This window comes from Diachasma alloeum, unplaced genomic scaffold, assembly GCF_001412515.2.
Source record: "Diachasma alloeum isolate Michigan unplaced genomic scaffold, Dall2.0 Dall_scaffold_00208, whole genome shotgun sequence".
NCBI lineage: Eukaryota > Metazoa > Arthropoda > Insecta > Hymenoptera > Braconidae > Diachasma > Diachasma alloeum.
Window position 1 is genome coordinate 1,138,334 of NW_021680373.1, and position 9,497 is coordinate 1,147,830.

A 9,497-nucleotide genomic window follows, 5' to 3' on the forward strand; every position below is an offset into this window, starting at 1 on the left:
ACCACTTTATTTTTTTAAGATAACGTTCAAATTAGGCTTGAAATACCCGTAAGTCAAGCATGACAAAACAGATTGATGACAAAAAACGTTACATTCTTCTTTTGATCTTCTTCAATCGTCATTAACTTGAGAACCGCTGAGTGAATTTCCTCTATTTTCAAGGTATTTTTTTTTACAATTTAAAACGAACCGTGATTCATCCAAATCAGATCATCTGGTCCGGAATAACTGACGATTTAAAAAGGTCTGTTGATATCCCATAGATGGTACGTGTCGAATGAATTTCAACGCGATTCGAGGACGAATGCTTTGTCAAAGTCACTGATTCGTTCAATTGAATTGTTTTTTTTTCCTTGTGAGTATTCGGGAGAATTGGAAACGGACTGGAATGATTTTGGCGAGGGGTAATTAAGGGCTGGAATCGACATTTCCGGTTTTGCGCACCTGTCTTTGTGCCAGCAAGCGGTGGCCGGTGACTCGCACGGTTTTTTTTACATTGCCATTCTCGAACGGTTGTCCCTGGGGCCATTTTACATCACAGTATCATATTCGTGTTAACGACTCGTGAAAGCAACGGAATATTCGTGAAAGTCAGCGTGAATTCGAGAGATTATTCTCGCATGAATTTCAGGAAATTTGAACTGTCGAGGATTTGTGCGCAATTTTAATTCCACTTTACAGTTTTGTTTTACGATTAGAGACAAACGTTTTATTTGTTCGGGAAGTCGTAGTCGCAGGAGAGTTCAATACTCCTGAGGGGGGGGGAGGGAGAGAAAAAAAAAATGTTGAAGCTGTTTGGGACTCTCTTAGTAACGCTTTCCAGAAGGGCGACGTTTTAACCGCGATATGCTGAACGGGGTCTATTCATAGATCGTGGGGTTATGGAGGAAAAAGGAAAATAAAGTCGAGGGGTTTCCCACACGCCTCGGGATCATGTTGGGTTTGTTAATTTACAGATGAGGAGGTTTGACGCCTTTTGTATGGGCTGAATGTCAGGTGGCGGTTGAACTCTTCTTCACATTCGTATGCTGATACCTGCCGAGCCTTTTCCGGTTCTCTACGAATTTTATTTATATTTTTTGTTTGGGGTCTTCAATTTGCATTTTCGAACTGCTGAGGGAGATTTTTTGCTGTTGCAAGGACGGTTTCATTCCAATCATTAAAATCCTTTCTGGTAGATCTGGTAGATGTAAAAACTTGGGGGAATAATCATTGGGGGAAGAATGAAGCCAAAATTGGAGGAATATTCGACAGCGAAAAATTCAGTTTTGGGGATAATTGGGGGTTTAAGGGTTGAACAATCATTTAAACAATCTTTTTCAACTGCGAGCGACTTCGCATATGGCTTAAAAACATTTATACACAGATGTTTTCAAGCCCAAATTCGCCTAATATAATCTTCTCTATGAATTTAATTTTTTTTGTTTTCTCTTTCGGGTCTTTCATTTGCATTTTTCATTCTAATGATTGAAATTCTTTCTGGTCCTAGTAATAGCTTCTGCTGATGTTTTGATAACAAAAAAAAACATTTCATCATTGAGTGAAGAATGAAGCTGAAACTTGGGGAATAGTGAAAGCGAAAATTTTTATTTTGAGAATTTTTGAGGGTTTAAGGGTTGAACAATCATATGAACAATTTTTCAACTGCGAAAGGCTTTGCATGTGGCTGCAAAGTATTTGTACACCCCTAGATTCGCCTAAATATAATCTTCTCTATGAATTTAATTTTTTTGTTGTCTTTTTCGGGTCTTTCGTTTGCATTTTTAAACTGTTGCGGGGGATTTTTTGCTGTTACATCGAAATTTCCATTCTACTGACGGAAATTCTTTCCATTAAAAGTCAAAACTCTTGCTGAGGTTTCGGTAAAAATAAAAAAACATCATCAATGGGTAAAATGAAGCTGAAACTAGTGAAATATTAAAAAATTATGTGAACAACCTTTTTTCAACTGCAAAAATTTTCCCTTCGATTTAAAAATATTAGTCCACCCCTACATTCACCCAAATCACATCTACAGCTGGTGAATTTTTCGCCAGTTTCAGCTTAATGGATTAATTCAATTTATTTAATCGTGATAAATAAATTTTTGAGGTTAAGCCCCCAGGAATTTCAACGCCCGTTAAACCTGACGCGCTGAACCTTGTATCGTTTCTGATCCGATAAGGATAGACAGGAAATAGCCGACTGGTGAATAATAGAAAAGGGAAACAGGTGAAAACAAAAAAATAGGACTGTCTCACCTGCGATTATTGTATCGGAGAGATTGTATTTTGTTCCGCCGGTCTTTCCCACTTTGGGAAAATCCTTGAGCTTACGACCGCTCAGTCGGAGCTCACCGCTGAGGTGTGCCTCCTCCAGGATTCTCTCCAGACTCCTGGTGAGTTGCTTCTGTATGTGGCCACTCATGTTTGACGCAACCATCGCCATGTTACATTTTTTTTCTCTACATAAGTCACTTCACTGGTCACTTGGGGCTTTTTTTTAAAATTAATCGGGGATTAGAAATTTTTTTTACACTTTTTTCTGGGGTACGAAGTCTCCACTTGCGAGACAAATTGTTATGCGAGTGGCTCCACTCTCGCTTGGCTTCAGGCCTCCGTCGAAACCATGGCTGTGTCGTGGGGCTGGTGGGGGCTCGGGTCGACGGGGATTGGTGGACATCGCGACGGAATCTGCCGACTGGGGTTAGTGGACTCGGGGAAACTCCAGTGGGAAATTAATAATTTGGGAAAACTTGGCTAATTAGGCATATTCATGATTGAAAGGATTGAAGAACGAAAACTCTTGTGTTCCAGGATTTTGGTAGCTGTCACGTGCGCACGTGTCAGTGGAGAGCTTACCATCAGCTGTTGACACCTGTCATGAGTGAGTAAACCTTCATTATCTGCGGTAGAAACAGTAGAAGTGGCGGTCGGTAAGGCGGAGAGTGATTTAAACGTCGGGATTTTTGAATATCGATTTATTCGGGGTGGGGCAATGTGGACATTTTTTATGTTTTTTTTATGTGTTGATAATTCATTCAACTGTTGATGAAATGGAATAGGAGGGGGATGGTGGAAACCACAATTGTAACAGGTATTTTCAAATGCCGACGATCTTCGAGAGAATTCGCGAAATTTGCATTTCGCGTTAAATCGCAAAGTTCACGCGTCGCGTTAAATCGCGAAGTTCACGCTTCGCGTTAATCGCAAAGTTGACGCTTCGCGTTAAATCGCGAAGTTCATACTTCGCGTCAAATAGCGAAGTTCATACTTCGCGTTAAATCGCGAGGTTTACGCTTCGCGTTAAATCGCGAGGTTCACGCTTCGCGTTAAATCGCGAGGTTCACGCTTCGCGTTAAATCGCGAGGTTCACGCTTCGCGTTAAATCACGAGGTTCACTCTCCGCGTTGAATCGCGAGGTTCACGTTTCGCATTAAATCGCGAACTTCACACTTCGAATTGAATCGCGAAGTTCACACTTCGCGAGAAATCGCGAGGTTCACGCTTCGCATTAAATCGCATGTATAGATTACATGGAAAGCGGGATGCAAAAAAAAGTCAAAATTCTTCATTTTCGCCGATCGCACCAAAGAGGATGTCAATCCTCTTTGGATCGCACCCTATGCACTGTAAAACGAAATTTCCAATGTAAATATTGGAGTTTCCAGGTCTTGGAATTGGGAATCCCCCACTGCACAATTTCAATTTCGATCAAATTCTTGTTCCTTTTTTGAAATGATTCGGTGGATAATGACTCAGTTATATTTTTAGAAATTTTTGCCTGTAATTTTATGGTACATGGTACGTGCCTTGGAAATTTTTATTAAGCGAACAGTTTCATGAAAATTTAAAGGAATTTCGGGAATTCAAAATTTGATGGATAAAATCAAACTGTAATTTTAAACGATTCCATTATTCCAATTCCAAGATCTGACACTTTGGTTCCGGGCGAAAGAAAAATTTTTATTTCTGCATTTCTGAGACTTCCAAATGTTTCATTGGCATCAGAATCGTTAGTAAATACAGAATCAACGTTCGCTCGGCGAAAAAATTCGATTTTTCCGAAAGTCAACTTTCCCCGTGAAAAAATCCAAGGATCTGATCATCATCTTCATACATAATTTCTGTGCATTTTATCGATATTTTGGATAATTTCTAATTAATTTATCTTTTGTTTCCAACGTCATCCTGTAATAAATATCACGTCGAAACAACGGGCACAATTTACGATGTGCAATAAGCCAGCCCTAAAATATCGAGTGAATTCGCCGGAATTTAATCTCTCGTTAAAAACACATGACTTCAATATTGATAAAAATCATCGCGAAATTTCGTAATTGCGATTGTGGTATTGGCACGAGCGATCCCACAGCGAATTGATCTAGATTTTATCAGTGAAAAGTCACCCCAGGTCGTGATATAGATACGATAACCTTGTTAATTCATGAATTGCGATCAATTTCCGCAGTCATTCACGTGAAGTGTGATTTTCCAAACGCATTCTGGTTCATGTTAACATTTTCAATATTTATTTACAAATAGTTGGATAGACTCTTTACACATTACAATGACAAATTACATGAAGTAACAATCATGAGTATAAAATCGAAGCTTATTGGATAATTAATTGGGTTTTGCAGGATTATTTTTTCTGAATATAAGAATTGAATGAAAAATATTTGATTTTTTTTATAAATAAGGAAAAAATTGTGCATCATTACGTCATATTCTAGACGTTTTTTAGTGCTGGCAATAAAAAATAGGGTGAAAAATATCAAATACATATTTTTTATTCCGATAATTAATAAAAAATTGAAAAGCCACTGAACAATTCCGACATAATACAAAGTTTCTCTGATTGTCTGTAGCTTCTCAGTTTTTTCATAATTTTTCAAATTCAAAATAAAGAGATAGAGAATTTCGCATTTCATCATTTTATTCGAAAAAAAATCATGCATAAACCCATTTGTCTCTTGTCCTCGTGGGATAACTGCATCAATTGTCCTCTGGACACCTGTTTTCCTGTATCTCCTGAAAGAATGCAACGAAAAAAAAATTGGAAATCACCTTGGAATTGACGATTTTAGTCCGACAATTTCTGAAACTCACCCGATTACGACGCTCTCCATACTTGGACCAGAAGGTCACTTTGCTGGGCATTCTCTGGCCAGTCTTCTGGTTGAATATCGAACACGTGGTGAACGGCGGTGAGTAGAGGTGGAGGGAGACTGCGGGGTTAATTGCACTAGGATTTTCCACTCGGTGAAGACCCATTGAGTCGTTTATGTAGCATACGTCGTTGAGATGGAGAACGTTTTTCTCGATCTCCTGGAGTTCTTGGCCCTCTGGACAGTCGGTGAATTCGGTCGATGGCCATGCGTATCGCGTCTACAATTTTAGTGTGACAATAATTTGTGGTGATTGCTTGATGGATCAGCTATTGTTAGAATATTTCATTAAACTTTGTTGAAAGCATCATTGGAACTATTGGGTCCAGAGAAATATGTCGAAAGAGCTTTTTTGTAGAGAATTTCACGACAAATCGACAATGTCTTCTGATATTTTTATCTAAATCTGATAGTTACAGAAATATTTACAAAATAATATTGCGTTTAACAATTGCTCTCATCTCCGTGTTGTTAATTAATTTAAGGACGGTCTGGGGATATTGGAGAAATAATTATGACGTTGATTAAGGATGCCCAAGTATCTTTTCCAGTTTGGTACAGACCGCACTATAGATTCAACCATTTTCAATCATCAAGTTTGTCAATTCAATTGTGTGAGAAAAATTCAAAGCAAAATCACGAATATTCAGCGTTATTTAAATTACATTTTGCACAGAATTGTTATTTCATTATAAATAAGTAATTAAAACTGTTTAAACTTTCGAAAATTTAATTTTTTAGGCATTAAATGAATTTCTGGTAAAATTCTGAATATGAATAAATTTGTTACGATTCAGAACAAATTATTTTTATGGTGAAAAATTGATTGTTTATAAATTATTTACAGAAATGCTTGTAATTTTCAAAAATTGCGATTTTGTAATCTTTTAATCAAACTTCCTCAAAAAGTAAACTGTTTAATTTTTTTTTTTTAATTAAAAAATATTTTCTAACGGTTTAGTATTAAGATTCAAATTCAGACCTACAAAATTTAAATAATGAAATCATTGTGAAATTCCCGGAAACTTAGGGTCAAGCGGGGCTCAAATAAAAGCTCTGATGTTCGACTAAAAAAGTAGAAAAGCATTTCACTTCAGAAAAAATAGCCAAAGTACTTGGATATCCTTAAATCGTCATAGTGCGGCGTTTCGCTAAATTATTTCAGCTTCATCAGGCTCTTGACAGCCGTCTACATCTAGTCGACCTATTTCTACTAATAATTGTATCGGAATGCATAATAGGCAAAGCAATAAACAAAACACATGAAAATAAACAAGATGTTAGTCAGCAGTAACGCAGGATCGAGCGAACTCAAGGAGACACGCCTCTCCAATACGCTCTATTGTTAATGAAACAATTTGGTTTAGAGAAATATTTTAGAACATCTCTTACGTAGCCTAAAAAATCGCTATAAAAATTTTTCGTTACATTTTTTCTTGAATAGCTTACGAAAAATTCGCAGAATAATATGCACATTCGTCAATAGATGGTTTTTTTGTTTCGTCATTTCGGAAATAGATCGGGAACTATTCAAATGAAAGAGAATTATCAACCAACTTTTTTTATTTTGCCATGAAATTTACAACAAACAAATATCTTTCGACTTTTTTCTCCAAACTTAACGATTTAAAATTTACTTTAAACAGAATAACATGTTTTCAACAATTTCTCCTCATTACCCCCTCCCCAGCCAATTTACCTCACGTAACTCTCCCTGCAGTATTTTCATAACACAATGAGCATCAGCATGATCGTGAATAGCTGATCCATGACCCTCTCCCCAACACAACACCATCAGGTTAAATCTCCCATTGCCCTCGTCCACTAAATTCCTCGTATACCTGGAGAATCACATCATCCACTTGATAAATTATCATTCATGTTCTACACGCAAATACATTTATCCTAATGTTAAATCTCGACCGCGTCCAGGTGCCACCGTAATTGCCTAGTTTCACTCATTTCTTCGAACATATCTCGATGGGGGAATGATATAGTGGAGGAAATCACCGGCTGAAATACTTGGGACATTCACTGAGTGGAGATAATTACACGACTTTTCAATCTGTCGGGAGGGGGGCAATTGTTTACGAAAGTAAGACTGCTTTATACGTTTATTTGTGCTCAGTGATGTTGCTTCATAAGTGGTACACAGCTGTTTTAATTCTACACTTGTTTTTAAAATTTTTTTTTCACTCGATTTTCTGTCTCAATCGGTTTACACAATACAGGGGAAATGGATAACCTTCTGTGATAAGCAAGTTTTTCACTGGCTTGTTTGCTATCATCCTCTGGAATAATTATGTTTTGAAATAAAAATTAAAAGTGACGCACTAACGAACGTGAATTCATTAATATTTCAAAATTCCGTAGAGTTGATCGGTGGTAACAATAGAGAAGCTGGGGAATGATAACAAACACGATGTGATTGTATGAGTCTTCTGGATTATTCTGGCCTCAACGTGATAGCAGGGATGATTGTGACAGAGTTGACTTTATACTGATAATCCCCGAAAAAAAAAGAATTGAGTTCAGTTTTATATATGAGGAGGAAAATGAAAAATAAAATTTACAGAAATTAGAGGAATAAAATGCAATAATCCTAGTAATAATTGCAATATTTTCACGAAATAGTTCCTAGAGTTCTCCTGTTTTTTATTATCAAAAAATTTTTCATTCTCTTTTCAATCATTAATCGATTAATAATTAACAAACGCATATTTAGAGAGCCTTGTTTGACTCGAATTTCACTTTTCAAGTGAACCATTGGTTAACTATCAACGAATATTTATTTGGTCATATTCAACTTTATCATTCGTTAATAGTTATCGAATCCCGTTTGGAATAAATGAATCATTCTATCAGCGTAAGAAAATTATCTCTCCTTTCCCAGAACTTTCAAGAAAATAAAAAAATTAAATTTACAAAAACTGTAGGAATAAAATCCAATAATCCAAATGCAATATAATGCAATAATCAACAAATGTTTCATTCTCTATTCGATCTCACCAAATATTCATTCATCAATAATTCCCAAACGCGAAGAGCCTCGTTTCACTCAATTTTCATTTTATTATTAATCAGCTCACATTCAACTCTGCAATTCGTTAATAGTCAACGAATTTCGTTAGAATAAACCAATCATTCTACCATTCTAAAAAAACTATCTCTCCTTTCTCAGAACATGCCAAGTCAAATTCTCACACTCAACTTATCCATCCTCAACCCGTTATACTCCAAAGAAATCGTGATGAGAATTCAAACAATTCCCAGTTCCCCACTCACCTGTAACGATCGAACTTAGCGTATTTCTTCCAATCATGGGGATTGCTCCTGTACGACGAGATTAATTTCTGAACATTATCGATATCAACGATATCGCTGTTGAATGCATTGTGGAGTTCTTGAATGAGTTCCCCAAGGGTCAACCCCTTGACCGACGAATCACATCTTGATTTATTGAGTACTTTGCTGTAAACCCGGGCCTCACGACTACTCACATCCATAGTTAATTGTTCACACTACTAGCACCCCAGATCACAAACTAATGAAATGAAAAAACTCAGCGAGAAATAGAGAGAGAGAGAGTGAGCGATTGTTCACCCAAGTGGTCGGTTTATTCAAGACTAACAGAGGTCGGGGCACAGCATCTTATATGTGGACAACTAAAAGTTATCCCCTACTCCTTGTTATCCGCACTTTTAAGAGAATCGTAAGCACGATATCCAAGGGAATAGAGCAATAAAGAAAACAAACACTCGCTTTTTTGTTCTTTAAGTTCGACAACTGGTCTACCTCGTTCATTAAAACAAAAACAAAGTAATCGTTAATGTGTGATTGAACTGACTAACGAACACCTGAGGATGTCCTCATGGTCCGGTGGATACTAGGTCGACACGTGGTATGCTACGTTCTGGTGTGCGACGTGTTACAGTCTAAACTATTTGTCGCTGTTATTTTTCTTTGCCGTAGACTGCACAGTGCAGGTGCATGCTTAAAGGTTTTAACATTGCCACTGAGTTGTGGTCGCACCTGCTGGCGCAGGAGAGCCCTGCATGCCTCCCTCAGCCTCCAACATCTTCGGTAATTTCTTCTGGGAAACATGTACCAGAGGTTCTCAATCCACAAGAGCAACTATCACTTTTCATTTTATTTTCGCTCACGAGTTTTGTTAATGTTTGAGGGACTGATAAGCTCAGTTTGTTGAAGCACACGTGTTTTTCGATGATAGCTGGGATTGTGTTATTGGAATTCCCAAAAATATGGTGAATTATGTAGGTGAATGCCGTCACTGTAGGATCTACGGATACCTTGATCCAAATTGATCAATCGATCTGGTTCTTGTAGG

General features: G+C 37.3%; 2 protein-coding genes across 3 annotated transcripts in view; both read right to left on the minus strand.

Moving 5' to 3' along the window:
* Positions 1–2,570, minus strand: part of LOC107036362 (leucine-rich repeat and calponin homology domain-containing protein 1) — a 23,933-nt gene extending 21,363 nt beyond the window's left edge. For both annotated transcript variants that reach the window (XM_015254299.1, XM_015254298.1), the window contains exon 1: positions 2,241–2,570. In XM_015254299.1, the coding sequence (XP_015109785.1) occupies positions 2,241–2,427 (187 nt within the window). In that variant the 5' untranslated portion in view covers positions 2,428–2,570. The remainder of the gene's footprint in view (positions 1–2,240) is intronic.
* A 1,917-nt stretch (positions 2,571–4,487) lies between these two features.
* LOC107036297 (cysteine dioxygenase type 1) lies at positions 4,488–8,764 on the minus strand. The gene is made up of 4 exons (XM_015254176.1): positions 8,435–8,764; positions 6,849–6,990; positions 5,091–5,369; positions 4,488–5,012 (listed from the first exon to the last, which is right to left on the minus strand). Exons 1-4 carry the CDS (start codon positions 8,653–8,655, stop codon positions 4,977–4,979), a joined length of 678 nt encoding a protein of 225 aa, XP_015109662.1. The 5' UTR covers positions 8,656–8,764; the 3' UTR covers positions 4,488–4,976.
* Positions 8,765–9,497: the final 733 nt, after the last annotated feature.

Coding starts and splice junctions, on each gene's coding strand:
- LOC107036297 (XM_015254176.1), bottom strand. CDS start 8,655: ATGGATGTGAGTAGTCGTGAGGCCCGGGTTTACAGCAAAGTACTCAAT. Junction 5,370..6,848: donor TGCAGGGAGAGTTACGTGAG/GTAAATTGGCTG, acceptor CTAAAATTGTAG/ACGCGATACGCATGGCCATC. Junction 5,013..5,090: donor ATGGAGAGCGTCGTAATCGG/GTGAGTTTCAGA, acceptor GCATTCTTTCAG/GAGATACAGGAAAACAGGTG.